General features: G+C 39.9%; 1 protein-coding gene across 1 annotated transcript in view; it reads left to right on the top strand.

The window, feature by feature from the left end:
• Window positions 1–15,398, top strand: part of LMO7 (LIM domain 7) — a 197,996-nt gene that overhangs the window by 96,504 nt on the left and 86,094 nt on the right. The window contains exon 4 of the mRNA XM_075061540.1: window positions 1,919–2,025. Coding sequence (XP_074917641.1) covers window positions 1,919–2,025 — 107 coding nt within the window. The remainder of the gene's footprint in view (window positions 1–1,918; window positions 2,026–15,398) is intronic.

Genomic DNA, 15,398 nt, shown 5'->3' with positions numbered 1-15,398 from the left:
GGGACCATGGAGCAGACCGCAGCCAGGGACCAGGGTAAGTTTAAAAAAAAAAAAAAAAAGGTGCCTAAGGCACGGGGCCCTCTTAGGCGCAGGGCCCGATTCCCCGGAATCGGCCTAAAGCCGGCCCTGTTTGTAGGCCTGAACAAACTGGCAGTGCACCTCAGGTGCCAGATTGAAGCTGCCTCTTATGTGGGTTCACTGGATGGAGGAGAGAGAGCATGAGAGCCTTTCCTCACAGTGCACCCACCCAAGAGGCAGCTATAATTTCACTGCCTGTACAGCAGCACACACAGTTGAAGGCTTGGGAGGGGTGGGGGCGGCAGGGTTGTGATTGTGGCCCTGCCTCTTCCCAACTGTGCAGTGGCGATGAACATTTTTCATAGCGGTGGTGCTGAAAGCCAGCTAAGGAAACTCTAAAGCAGTGGTCCCCAAACTTTTTATCTCATGCCCCTCCCACCCTCAGAGCCATGGCTCCGGAAGGGGGGACACGGACAGAGGTAAGGGTCCCAAGGCTCAGGCCACAACTGAGGGTGTGCCTGGGGCTGGCAGCCAGGGCCTAGAGCTCAGGGTGCTGCAGCACCTCCCTCATCCTTCGTTCCTGTGCCTATGCCAGTGTGCCGCTCTTTCCTCTGATTCCACCCTCTCCCATCTGCAATAGGCCTACATTTGGAGACATTATGCTTCTGATTCCATGGGCCTCCATGTCCAGTGAAGATTGTGGTCTATGACATATGGTATAATACAACACTGTCGACATGTTAAATGTTATACAAGCATTTTCCTGAAATGAAGCTTGAATTTATCCATTAATAAATGTGCTAAGACATACTAGAGTCTAAAGACATACAAAAAGCGTAGTTCACTTATTAAACTGCTTTGTATTTGATTCTACTGACACTTTTTTTTTAAGTGGGGCGGGGGGGGGAGCTTTTATAATGTAAATTATTGATCTCTTGCCTCCAGGGAGAGCTAAAAGGGGGAAAGGCTGTTTTAAGATGGTACTGTGTTGATGAAATGGCTGTTTTACAGACTGCGAAGTCTGAGCTAGTACTTTAAGTACAGAAACTTTGAATGACGGAGCTATATTAGCTTATGAATTAAGTAACATTAGCCTCCCCTCTCCTGTAACCCTTTTTCCCATGTTGAGTTGTGAAGTGTGTGCACAGGGAAATTCTTCTGTTTATATAATATGTTCAATATTAATGAGAAGGAATTTCATGTAAATTGCCTGTTGATTATGAAGTAGAAAGTGAATTAATGAATTGTGCAATCTTTACAGTTCTATTTTGGTTACCCTGTCTTTACTAGGCAGTTGTCTGTAGCAGGTGCAATGAGTGAGTACTGAACCACTCCTATATTTTATAGTTCCATACTATAAAAAAAAAAATGTTTTTGCTGCTTCCTTGATCATGCAGTTTGGTTTCTCTCTCTCTCTCTCAAGAGCCTGCTCAGCAACCAAACCCAGATTCCAGGTGCCGTATTCCACAATCATTCTGTAATCATAGAAACAGAATGTTCCTCCTCTTATTCCTCCATTGCCAACAGTTTCTGGGTGGGTGAATGTCAGTAGCTGGAGTTATTTTTAAAGGCGAGAGGTGAGGCTTGTCGTGCAAAGCTGGAAAGAGGGCGTTTGTTTGCAGAGCAGAACTGACATCAAAGTGCAGATTACTGCCTACTGGCTAGCCACTTGCCTTATACCAGGTAATCTTTAACGTGTGTGTCAGTCACAAAGATCGCAACTAGCCCAGCCACGTATATGAAATATTGCTAGTATTTATGATCTGGAAGATTGCTGTTTTTTTGTTTTTTGTTTTTTTTCATGAGCTGGACTTTGAAACTTAGGTGTTCATACTAATCAACTTGCAATACCTGCTCAGTGCTGCTTAACTAAGCAATCACTTTCCACTTTTCTTCACAGGATAACATAAATGTTTTTCTGAAAGCTTGTGAAAATATTGGATTGAAAGAAGCTCAGCTTTTTCATCCTGGTGATCTTCAGGATTTGTCCAGTCGAGTTACGGTCAAGTAAGTTTTTTTTTTTTTTTTTTTTTTTTTTTTTCCCCCCATCTAATATTTTTAAAGTTAGCTAATATGTTTTATAGTCAGAGTTTTTAAAAATGTTTGACTAGAAAATTCTTTCTTAAAACAGCTAGCAACAGAGCAGTTTTGAAGCAGTGTAGCTCAGAATATTCTTAGCTTTGTTAAAGTCATTAGGTTAGGTCTGATATAATTAGTGGAAATATATCCTGTAGCAAACCTTACTTTAAAATTTAAAATTAGTATTTTTATACCTACCAGTATACTGGGTTGCTAATTAATATTTAGTGTTTAAAGATGTGAAGCAGAAACTGTTTTGTTACAATTTAATTTTAGAATAAACTCTGTAGGTGAATTGTGTACTATAATAATCAGAAGGTGCTAAAATAGATATTTTTAAAATATTTCTTGATTCATTTGTTTAAATTTTGAAATCGGTAGTTTAAAAAAAATCTCAAGGATTAGACTAGTAATTTGTGGCATTCAGATGAGTTGCTGTGGGGTATGAGTATTGTATTTCTGAAGGACCACACTTCTCTCCAATTCAAAGATTTGTTACTGAACGTCACACTTCAGAGTGGGGAGAGAAACAGGAACTAAGTACAATGTATTCAGACCACTAGATGTTGGATTAGACTCAGAGTAATTTGTTATTTATAGATGACAGTATTTTCCCATGAAATAGACATGTTTGTTCTTGCAATATAACTCATTGCTTCCCATAATTTTAGGACTCAGGCTTTTCTCATTTGAATGGGAGTTCTGTTATTAACTTCAGTGAGAACAGGATAGAGCCCTTAATAAGCTTCCAAGAACTCGGTAGTTAACAGGTGTTACTAAGGTAAATATGGCACGCAGCAAATCTTTCCTTGGGCTATTTAGCTTTGTAGTGCTTGGCACTTTTGTTCAATTCCAGTAGGGGAAAGGGGACAGTGGGTGGGGACAGAAATTGACTAGCTTAAATTCTAGGATACTTACTGAATACAAATGTCCTTCAATTTTGTAGAATTGATTGAGTTGGTGGGAACCCTCTATTTATTTATTTTTTAATTTTTTTTTAAACAAATTTTTGTGAAGGTGATGAGGAAAAAGTGTGAAACAACCCAGCTTTTTCAATCTGGAAGATTCTCGTATAGATTGCTTGTGTGAGAATATGCTGAAATGTTCTTCATGTCCATTGCAAAATGAAACTTAATTCGGGATTAAATTCTTGTACTTATGATAGCAAGATGCTTCTAAAATATTTGAGGATTTATTTGGCCTGATGATTTTGTGGATGATGATTTAGCTGCTGGGTTTCAAAATGTTGGCATACTTCTTGACTGACTTTATGCAGTGCAAGGAGCTAAGATGTTTGTAAACTCTGCCTTTCTGTAATTATTCACAAGTCTCCAAATCCCTCTTTTAGTTTAGATTGACTTTAAAATATAGTTAAGAGTAATTTTAAATGGTGTGTGATTAGTCAGTCTTCAGCAAAGTAAATTCTGACAATTTGAAACCTGAGGGAGGTCAGATAGTAAGCTAGCAAACTGTTGTGCAAGGTAGGTTGTCCAACTTGTCTGAGTACTAAGCACAAGTCACAAAAGTAGCAGGTGTGCCTGGGTGGTGGTGGTCAGCCATGAAATGAAAGACGTACTTATATAGCACCCATTAATATCTATAATACCTGAGCATGTCAGTCTTGAATGTATTTATTCTCAAACACCCCTGTGTGATAGAGCAGTAATGTTAGACCCATTTTACATATAGGGAGCTAAGGCACAGAGTGGCTAAGTGCTTTGTCCAAAGTCTCTCAGGAAATTTGTTTTCACCAGCAAGGTTAGTAACGACTGGGACCTCTAACATAGTGAACACCAGTGAAAAAGAGATAGGATCTGAGGATAAAATTGGGAAAGAACAAGTTTAAAATTACTTAGACAATTTAGATGTCTTCATCTCACTTGGGCCTGATGAAATACCTCCTCAGTCAGCTCCTTGAGAGTTCCAGGATGTATCTGAGCCATTAGCGATTATCTTCAAAAACTCATGGAAGACAGGAGAGATTCCAGAGGACTGGAAGAGAGCAAATATGGTGCCCATCTATAAAAAAGGAAATATAGAGAACCCAGGGAATTACACACCAGTCAGCTTAACTTTGGTACCCAAAAATGGAGTAAATAATCAAGCAATCGGTTTGCAAACACAGAAAAGATATGGAAATGGACAACAAGGAATAGATCACTAAATGATTACCTGTTCTGTTAATTCCTTCTGCGGCACTTGGCATTGGCTGCTGTCGGAAGACAGGATATTGGGGTAGATGGACCTTTGGTCTGAGCCAGTCTGGCCATTTTGATGTTCTTAAAGTGATAAGTAACAGTCAGCATGGACTTGTCAAAAACAAATCATGTCAAACCAGCTTAATACCTTTCTTTGACAGAGTTACAAGCGTTATGGGTGTGGAGTGGAGGGGGGAAGCAACAGATGTGTGATGCATCTTGACTTTAGTATGGCTTTTGATACTGTCTAATACGGTTCTCAAGACACAATTTTTGGTGGCCTCAGAGTGCAGCCAACAACTTTTGCTGGTGGCCGCTCATACTTAATTCACTTTAGGAAAAACTGTTAAATCTGCACATATACACGTCCAAATCGTTGTAATTTATTCACTGCTAGCTAGTAAGTCTATTGTGAAAAGTGATACTTGTATGTTTGTTAATATCACTTTTCACAGCAGATTGTCCCAAGGCTTGACAGGGCTGAGTAAAATTAAGCCCTGGATGGAGAGGCTGGGGGAGATGGGGTCGGGGAGCTGGAGTCTGAAGCCCTGTGGCCAGAGCCTGCTGCCCCACTGCCTTGCCACCCCAAGGCTGAAGCCCAAAGCCTGAACCCCACCACCCTGGGAAGGTGGGGAACTCACTGGCTGCCTGTCCTCTAGCATTGTGCCCCAGGTGTCTCCACAGGGGGAGTAGGGCCCAACCACTGCTGGCGGCAGCAGCAGCAATCAACACCAAGGCGGTGCATTCAGAAGCAACAGGGAGGGACTGCTACTTCCCCCCCCACCCCCCCAATAACAGCCCAGGAGGCTGTGGCCTCAAAAAAAGCCCCTGGTGGCCACATTTGAGAAATGCTGGTCTAGCATCAACCTCTCATAGGCAAACTAGGGAAATACAACCTAGATGGAGCTCCTATACAGTAGGTGCATTATATACCTCTCCCTCGATATAACACAAATTCAGATATAACACGGTAAAGCAGTGCTCGCAGTGGGGGCGGGGGGGAGGGCTGCGCACTCCGGTGGACCACAGCAAGTTCAATGTAAGTAAGATTTTTTTGGCTCCCGAGGACAGCATTATATCGAGGTAGAGGTATACTCTCTGGAAAGGTTTTCCAACCAGTTATGAGTGGTTCACAGTCAAGCTGGAAGGGCATATTGAGTGGGGTCCCAAAAAGATCGGTCCTGGGTCCAGTTCTGTTCAATATCATCTTCAGTGATTTAGATAATGGCATAGAGAGCATACTTATAAAGTTTTTGGATGATACCATGTGCTTTGGAGGATAGGATTAAAATTCAAAATGATCAGGGAAACTGGAGAAATGGTATGAAGTAAATAGGATACAATTCAATAAGGAGAACAGCAAAGTACGCCACTTATGGAGAACAATTGCACACATACAAAATGGGAAATGACTGCCTAGGAAGGACATTAGAAAAAACTTTCTTACTGTCAGGGTAGTTAAGCGCTGGAACATTGGAAGATTTAAGAACAGATTAGACAAACACATGTCAGGAATGGTCTAGTTTTTATTTAGTCGTGCCATGAGTGCAGGGAACTGGACTAGTTAACCTCTCAAGATCCTTTCCAGTCCTACGATTCTATGACTTGAGCCCAGATCTCCCAAGCCCTAGGCTAGTTCTCTAACCACTTGTCTATCCTTCCTTTTAATTGGCTTTGAGAACTTTTCCTTTAACACCTCTAGTTCCTCTCCTAGTTCCTGGAGAAAGAAAAATGGGATCAAATATGGGTGTGTCATATAGTAATGTAAAATAGTATCTTAACCCCACCACTCAACAGAGCCCCATTTATTCAATTAGTAGGAAAAGTAGGTTTAACCATTGATCATTTTTATGATTCATGTATGAATATACAGAAAGATTAGAGCAGAAATGGAAATACTTGCATACCATACCATCATGCTTTTTTAATTTATTTCAATACAAGTTCAACTTTCTGTATAATCTGTATCATATGATAGCTCCATAATATGTCTAAAATGCTCAGACATTTCAGTTTGACCACACCATAAAGCAGTAAATTGAATATCCTGGCAAATTTTGTCACACTTAAAACTTAAGTTAGAGGAGAGTGAGTGAGTGGTCATTTCCTGCCAAATTTCTGGTAGAGCTTTACACTAGGATATCTCTTCATCAAAAAGTTGATCGAATGTCATTCAATCACCCTGGACGCAAGGCAGTCTCTTGCAGAGAATTCCCAGATAAAATAGCAAGGTTGTCAGCAGATTAGCAGTATGTGCTGAATAAGTGACTCTCTAAATGGTCTTTTAAAAAATATTAGAAACATTACATACAAGTGATAGGTTTCTGGCATACACTGTATATAATTCCACCTGAGTGTGTGTGTGTGTATACGCATGCATACATACTTGCCTCAAATTGGTACACTGTCATCGTCGTGTTAGGAATTTCGATGCTGTTTCTCATATACCATATGAGGTGAGCTTGTTCCAAATTAACATGCATTTTGTTTTGATGCTAATGCATTATTCCGTGTTTATATTTTGTATAAAGTTTTGTTGTCCTAAAGAGACAAGATTTTTTTATACAGTAGAACCTTAGAGCTGCGGATTTATCAGTCAATCAGACACCATATGGAACCAAAAATAATCATTCAGGCAGCAGTGGAGACAAAAACAAAACAGCAAGTACTGTAAGGCCTCAGGACTTCAGCCATGGAGGGTTTGGGCTGCAGGGTGCAGGGGATCAGGGCTCCAGGCATGAGGAGGTCGGCTCAGGGCTTCTGACCCTCAATAGCACCAGGGCTCAGGGCTTTAGAACTGGGGGAGTGCCGAGAGTTGGGGCTTCAGTCCCTCAGCTCCGTTCACAGCTTCAACCCTGTGGGGGTTGCCAGGGCTCAGTGCTTCAGCATTATCCAAATTCTGGTATTTATATGTATAGGCGATTGCAAATCTCTTCATACCGCGGCAGTTAAGTAACTAGAAGAGCAGTAGTATGACATGGGACATATATCGGCATGAATGACTTTCTGCCAGTGAAGATGGGACCAGGGCTACTAAGCCTGATATTTATGGCTCAGTTTTTCTGTAAATCTTTTGAAATTATTGGCTATTGGTGTAGTATAGCAATGTGTCATGTCTAAAATAAATGATCGAGGTGGAACCGTCCATCATACAACATTCCAAAGAGTTGTGTGCATTTCTTCTTCTTTCATGGTTTAGTTAAATGTATATGTATCTCTGTTCATTCTCTTCACTGTGTGTAATTTATTGTCACAATTTTTTTAGCCTAAACATTTATTATACTTTAGAACTAAATGAGATGGTATTATTCTTAAACCCACCAACTTCTCAATTGTTTTTAATTGGAAATAGCATTGGGTTGCCTTTCGGATTCATTTGGTTCTTTTCAATTATATCAGCTTGAGTGTAACATGAGCTCAGTTACTTAGTTTTAGCAACACAGTTACTATTTAAAAACCTTGAGTACTTCCTACCAAGTTCTTTTTTTAAATGACACGCCCAGTTGTTCCCAGTTGTAGCAGGGTTCTTACAAAAATAGTTCAATAGCTTTAAAATTACCAGAGTTACCTCAGTGAGATGTCAAATTTCAAATGTTCTTATTGATACTAGAAATTCTAATATTGGGTTTCCTAGTTATTCAGGTGCTATGTATGATAAAGAATAGGCATTATCTGTCTCATGTTGACAAATGCCTCTATCAGAGTAAAATGGTTATCCAGTAGTGTATGACTGCTTAAAAAAATGAAGACCTTTTATTTCAAATGTGTGACTGGTAATACAAAATAAATGCTGATGAATAGATAAATTGGGAAAAAAGGTAGTAAGCCAAAAATTTATAAAATTTCCTGTGTTGTAAAGCTTGGCATTAAAGAATCTAATAATATATCTCAAGCTCCAAAACCTTGTGCTGAAGGTAGGGTGACCAAATGTCCTGATTCTTGAGTCTTTTTCTTATATAAGATTCTATTATCCCCCACCCCTATGCTGATCTTTCACACTTGCTGTCTGGTCACCCTAGCTGAAGGAGTAAATGTTAATCCCCCTTCTAGCCTTCTGTAAGGACTGAATGTAATATGTTATAAAATATTTCGCTAACTTAATTAAAGGAAGTAATTTGTAGGCTTCCATTTTAAGCAGAAGTTGAGTCAAATGTTCATGAACATACTGAGCAGCAATAGTTAACTAGGTTTCATGCTACTTAATGGTCAGATCAGCACCTTCACCTCCCATTAAATTTTATATTGATTGTGAGGTTCCTCAGTACAAGGGGTTCTGGCCATAAATTAGTGCCTTAGCCTCAGTGGAATACTTCTGTTTTTCTGACAACCCTCTGCCTCATTCACTGTCCATTCTGTGCACTGAATAAAGCAGAATGAAGTATATGATGTTATTAAAGACTAGCTTATACATATATAAAGGGGCTAAATTAAGGTTGCATGGGCAACTTTTATTTTGGTATTTCCTAATTCTTTGAGTGCTTGACTTCATAACCTTATCGTTCTTTAAACATGGGGGATGGGAAATGGCTCGGATGTAATTTTAGATTTTAAAACAAAATAACTCAGCACTTACAACTCCATGGCATAGAGCTCTACATCTTGAGTTAAGTGAGTAACTTATAGCAGTAGAAGATATTTGTGTTTTTGCTCCTCTTCACCCATCCAAAAATCTTTGCACCCTGGACAATCTTTAAAAAAGGCATTAATGAATAAACAGACCCATCAATTGTACCATGATCAAATCAAATAACCTAAAAATGTAAATTTAATTAACCTCCCCAAAAATTCCTCCCCTTCCCCCCCCCCCAAGTTCCACTTCACTGCTACCCAGCCCTATTTGCTGTCCATCTCCTTATTGGGGATAGAGAAAAGAATGACCTTGTCACACACTAAAGATTATCAAACTTTTATGGACTAAGGGAGGAAGTGAATTCCAAAGGAACAGGGCTCTAACAGAGAGCACCCTTCCCATAGCGCTTTCCCACTTGTACCAATGGTGCTCCAGCTCAGGTATCTCTGTGGACTGCAACTGTGACAGTATGTCACAGGAAGAGAAGTGCTCTGATAGACTGGTAACACTGCTCCCATACATGCTATCAGATGGGAAACATACAGTTTGCAATGGAAACAGTAGCTGAGCATATAATCCTGATCTAATGATGCCCATTCCTGTGCTCAGTTAACAAAAGCAGAGTGAAACTGGCACTGGTGTAAGTCTCATCCATGCAACTGCTCCTCTATGCATCAATAGGGAAAGCATTATACTTAAAAGTATTCCAGGTGTGGTCTTTGAGGCATGACCAGTGTTACCAACTTCTCATAGTTTTATTGCAAGACTTGTAGTATTTGGTGGTTTTAGTAAAGCCCTGGCTCCTGGAGTCATGTGATTGTGAGAATTTCAGCTTTCATTTAAAAACATCAGTTTCTAGCCCTCATGGTAGCAGAGAAAAGCCTGAAAAACTTGACTCAAGTGTACTGTAAATGTTCTAAAACCAAATGGCAAGTAAAACAAGAGGACAAATCTAAACCTTACAGTTTTTTCAAAAATCTTGATTTTTTTTAAGCCAATTTTGTGTGGGTTTTTTTATTATTTTAATTTTTTTCGGGGAGGAGGGGCTGATTTCTTTTCAATAGTTGTTCACTCATAAACATCTGACAGAAAAAGAAAAGAGGAAAGATATATACTAATGTAGAGAATAGAGAGAAATCTCTGGTTAGTGGGGAGAACTGCACTTGTGGTCTGTTGGCCTATGTGTTAATATAGGAACAGTACCATTTCTCGCTCCCTGGCTTAGCATTTTGAGAACATTGTGGAGGCAAACTCAGACTGTCTCCAGCAAATAATGAAAGGGGCCATCTGGCCAGCTCAAGGTGCATTGATAAGTTCTTCTGGGAACTGCATCTGGTTCTCTGCTGTAGGATACTACAATTGGATTGGAGAATTCAGAATTAAATGCCCATAAAATGGGGATCCTAGAATATCTGTCTTAAAGAAAAGACTTCAAGCAAATGTGTGACTAAGTGACTCAGTTATTTAATGTGCTATTGTTTTGTTACTAGCAACTTTGAATTTAAACTTTGGTCTTATTGGTAACCACTATACAATGGTGCATTGGTAGCCATTTACATGACAGGATTGAGATATGTTGGTTGAGTTGGGTGGGCCCTGGTTTTGCTGTAGCTCCTTACTTTGACAGGAGCAAACATTTTAAGTAAGTTGGGAAATAGAACCTTTTAACTATTCACAGAACTGCAATTTCATACTTTTTAAATTTGTAGAACAGTGAAAGTTATGCAATTTATGCATGCCAGGTACTTCAGGATTACAAGTAGTATAGTAGTTAACCTCAATAGTTATTCCAATTTACACCAATGTAAATAAGAACAAAATCCCCCTTAATGGTAAATTTAATGGGAAAGAATCAACCTGAGAAACTACAGTTTAATTCATTTTAAAATGAAAAGTTTAAAGGGAAAGTTTTCACTGTCTTAATGATAATTGACATGTTTGTACATCAGAATATTACTTAACCTGAGACTAAAGTGCAATTGTTGAAACTTCATTCCCTCTGGGGCACCTTGCATTGACCAGTATCGGAAGACAGGCTACTGAGCTAGATGGACCTTTGGTCTGACCCAGTATGGCCATTCTTCTGTTCTTTAAGTTTGCATTCAGATGAGAAGGAAAAATGTTTCTTACGCATGGTTAAAATATATGTTCATTGTAGTAATTAAGCTTCCCAGTCACACTTGAGCTGTAACAAAAAACTCAGGAACCCCACTTCAGAACAACTCCAGAAACATCCTTAGGATTGAGTGTTTCTCTTCAAGTCATTTTACCACTGGTATTTTCATAAAAACCTACAACCTTAATACTTTAGAATTGGTAATTCTACTGTGTGTATCAATATCCATGGCATTTGAATACTTGTAATGTGTAATTTTCATTAATATCAATGAAGTATGCACATGTCAAGAGACTGGAACTCATTGCACTTTGTGTTGTCTAATAGTATAATAAATCAGAGTAACATTGGGTAAAAAAATATTCAAAGTTCATATGGTTAACATGCTTAAGTTTTGAATGATTTGCAGTTATAGATAATAAAATATGCTCTGGACTTTGGACATACATGTCAGGAATTAAATCTAGCTTTTCAGAGTAAATGGTATAGATATTAATCTTTTAAACTATTGAATCATATTTATTTTATCTGACATCTCTTATAATTAAGATTGAGAAATTCTTAAGATTGTTGGATTTAGGTCATTCTGTAGGGTAACTTACTAGTTAGCGATCCTTAGTAGTATCATGCCTATCTTGTGGTTTTTGTAAGCGATCATAGTCTGTATATTGTTTGGTTACCTTGACTGTTATGTAAGAGTGTTCTGCTGTAAAAGCTGAATACCACAGCAGTTTAGTTAACAGCCGGAATGATACGATTCTCTCCTCAATAGACAAGCCCACATGCAACATGAAGAACTGATATATATATATATATATATTTTAAATCTACCGGGAGCTATTTCTTGCTTTGGGGAAAGCAGGGAGTAGAGAAGGAGGAGGAAAGACACTTGCATTATTTTCTGTACCTTTCCTCTCTGCAGAGTAACAATGAGTAAGGTCCTATGCTAGAGGACAGTAACATTGGCCAACTAAGCTAAATGGTATATGTCTTCCATTCGCAACGCATTATTTTCTGCTTCTAGTAATCAGTTCATAGGTATTTTTTTTTACTTAATAATTTTTCAAAATGCTTTCAAAGACCAAATTCTAACAGATGTTTCTTATAATTTTTAGGCATATAATAGTCATTAAGACATCCTAGCATGATTTCTGTTTCTAGTACTACCTGAAATAATTGGTATTACAAGAATAGCATACTAATTATTTTATGTAGTACAAATTGAAGGGGACTGAAATTTCTGTTCCCACCTTATTGCTGTTACCTTATCATGAGAGTGTCTCACAAATGACCAAAAAAAACCCATCAGCCACTGTTGTGTAAATGAAGGTTGCCAAATTGATAGAAACATATAAACAACCTGAAGGGGCCCATTCTTTCATTATCACTGCTTGAAGAAAGGGCAGAGACCTGTTGTGTTAGGATAAGACTAAAGAACTTGTAACAGGTGTTGGATATAGAGGCAACATGCAGTAGTAGTGACACTTGATTCCTGTAAAAATGGGTAAGGTCTCTGATATTGAGTCAGAATTGTATTATAAGCAATGAAGCAGCTAAGGAAGATTAGTTGACTAACTTTTTGTGAGTAATATGGGTGATATTTCTTCTCTCATTTCCTGTGACTCTGATGTGGTAGAGCTGTGTATGTGCCATTATTAACCCCTGAGCTGTACATAACAGGATATATTTAACTGGAAATAAAATACTGAGTCTGAAATATTTACACTGTTACAGGGAATATTAAATTACAGCCAAATTTACTGGAGCCCAATGAATAATTCTCAAGCAAAAATGGCTGAAAATAGCTGGGCAAATCCATGAGGTAATAGTGTATCCATTTTAATTCAGTACCCATGTCTAAGACTGTTTTCAAATGTTGCAGCACACTGCAGAAGATACTTTCAAATATTGACTGTCCTCAGGGGTGATCAATGTATTTATGTAAAACAGTGGTCAAACATACCTAGACAAGTTGGAAGTCAGGGTTTAGTTTCACAGTATTAAGGCTAGTAGTGTTTAACTTTAAGATATGTTTTCATCGCAAATCTGAATAGAAAAGGCATTATCCCATACTTCTGTAAACTAATACTAACCATGCCTTCTTTAATGTTGACTATGTCAGTCAATAGCTCTGTTTAACATTCTTTCACAGGGTAACTTTCTGAAATGGTAGATATTTTTCCTCTTTAAAGGGAAACAATCCTTGATGAGATTAATGACAGAAAAACACAGCAGAAGTGGAACACGTGTATTTCAGGCTCCAGTTTTCCCCACATTAATTGCAATAATAACTTTGTGTAAAGATTTGTCTTCAACAGTATTATCAGAATTAAAAACCAGAGTCTTCTGTTATACTAGTTGCTAATGTGACAACTGCGATGAACTGACCTTTTATACAGTGTCTGTATATGTATTAAATGCAAAAATATCTACAGCAAACTGCACCTTTGAAACCAAATGTGCAGGTCTAAGGATGGATATGTGCAAGAAATACACAGGAAAAGAGACTGAAGTAATTAAATTAGAAAAAAGCAGTAGGGGATCAAAAGTAAGATTTTGGAGGGAGATGGAAGGAGGAAATACAGTGGAGAATATTGAACAGAAATAAAAAAAAAATACAAGGAGGTGAAATGAGAAAATATGTAGGAATGAGAGAACAGATGTTGAACATGATGCAAGAAAAGATGCTGCCTTCTTCGAGTGCTGTCCCTGTGGGTGCTCCACTGTAGGTGACGGTGCGTCCCAGTGCCGTTGATCAGAGATTTTCAGTAGCAGTGCCTGGTCAGGATGCACGCACTCAGTTAGTATCTCCCGTCCCATTGGAATCTTCCTCTGTGTGTGTGTCCCACACCCTCCTCAGTTCCTCCTCAACCATCCTTGGCCGAAGACGGGACTCAGAGCAGTGCTGATCCTCTTCCCTGGTTTTTGAAGGAAACAATTACAAAAAACATAGAGTTAGTAACATCCCAGTTGTTTCCCTTCCTTTAGGATAGTTACATAGTTTAAAAAAAAAAAAAATTCCCCTCAAGTGTGTCTCCCACTGAGACACTCTCTCCTGGCATTACTAGTGCAATAATGCCAGGGGCTTCAGAGACACTCAAGAGGGTAAACGATCTCCTGCAGGGTCTTTACCCTTGGTGCTGTCAGCCCCGAGATCAGGCAACTCTGACCACCCCTGCACTTTACAAGCATCTCTCACAGGGCTCAAAAGCAGGGACCTGACTTCCTGCAGCAGGAAGCTCTCCTTGGCACTGGTTCCCCCCGCACTGACAATGGACCTGGTGCCAACAACGTGTTCCACTTCTGGCACAGAGCCTGCCTGCTACCCCCAAGCAGATTCAGACCCGCTGTGGGGCTCTCACAAAGGGCTCTCAGCTCCTGCCAAAGTGAAACTAAAATCACTCCAGGCTGCCACTCAGACTTCACGCTCTGCAGCACACCAGCCTAGAGAGCAGCAATAATTCCTGCACCGGCAGGATATCTCTGTGGCCCCTAAGCCTGACTCTCCGCTCTTGGACAGGGAGCACTCACTGTTTGAACAGCAGCTGTCCCCATGTAACCTGGATACTTTCACTGATAATGAGAATGGCACACAGCAGCAGGCAGAGTTCTCCATGCCTGAGCCTTCCTCCCGCCATCGGAGCCATACATTCCCCAAGACATGGGCTATCATATGAATCAGCCTCAGTTTCCCTACTTTGTCCCCCAGTGGCTAGGATTCATCTTTTTCCTACCTGGTGCCCTGGCCTCAATGGTACCCGTGGTTGGCTCCTGCCACCACTCCTCCTTGTGACTCCTCTTCTACTGGGCCACAAGCTCATCCTATGCCTATACCCCAGCTCTATCAACATCTAGAGCTCCTGAACACTCTCCTGAAGACATGGGCTATGAACCCTTCCCTGTTTTACTAGCTTCTGCTTTGCCATCAGCTGGAGAAGTTGCCCTTATGCCTCCACCTCCACAAAACGTGGATGACCTTATGCAATTCCAGGAACTTTTTAAGAGAATGGCACTCAGCGAGGACATCCCTTTGGAGGAAGCCTAGGAGACACAACATAGGCTTCTCAAAATCCTCCAACCCTCTGCACCTTCAAAATTAGTATTACCCATAGAGAAAGCTCTCTTAGAACCAACTGGTACTCTCTCACAGACCCCTGCCTCCATTCCACCAACATGCAAGAAAGCTCAACATAAATACCACGTGCCCGGGAGGGACATCAATTTCTTTTTTTCCCACCCACAACCCAGTTCTATTGTGGTGGATGTAGCAACACACAGAACAAAGCAGCCACACTACTGCCCCACTCTGCAGGACAAGGACCTCAAACGTCTTGACCTCCTGGACCGCAAGGTTTATACTCTTCTACTTTGCAATTTAGAATTGCAAATTTATTCCACCCTCCTTGCAAGCTATGAC

This window comes from Chelonoidis abingdonii, chromosome 1 (assembly GCF_003597395.2).
Source record: "Chelonoidis abingdonii isolate Lonesome George chromosome 1, CheloAbing_2.0, whole genome shotgun sequence".
Classification (NCBI taxonomy): Eukaryota; Metazoa; Chordata; order Testudines; family Testudinidae; genus Chelonoidis; species Chelonoidis abingdonii.
Note: the sequence above shows the minus strand (reverse complement) of the source record. Positions and strands in the feature narration are given on the sequence as shown.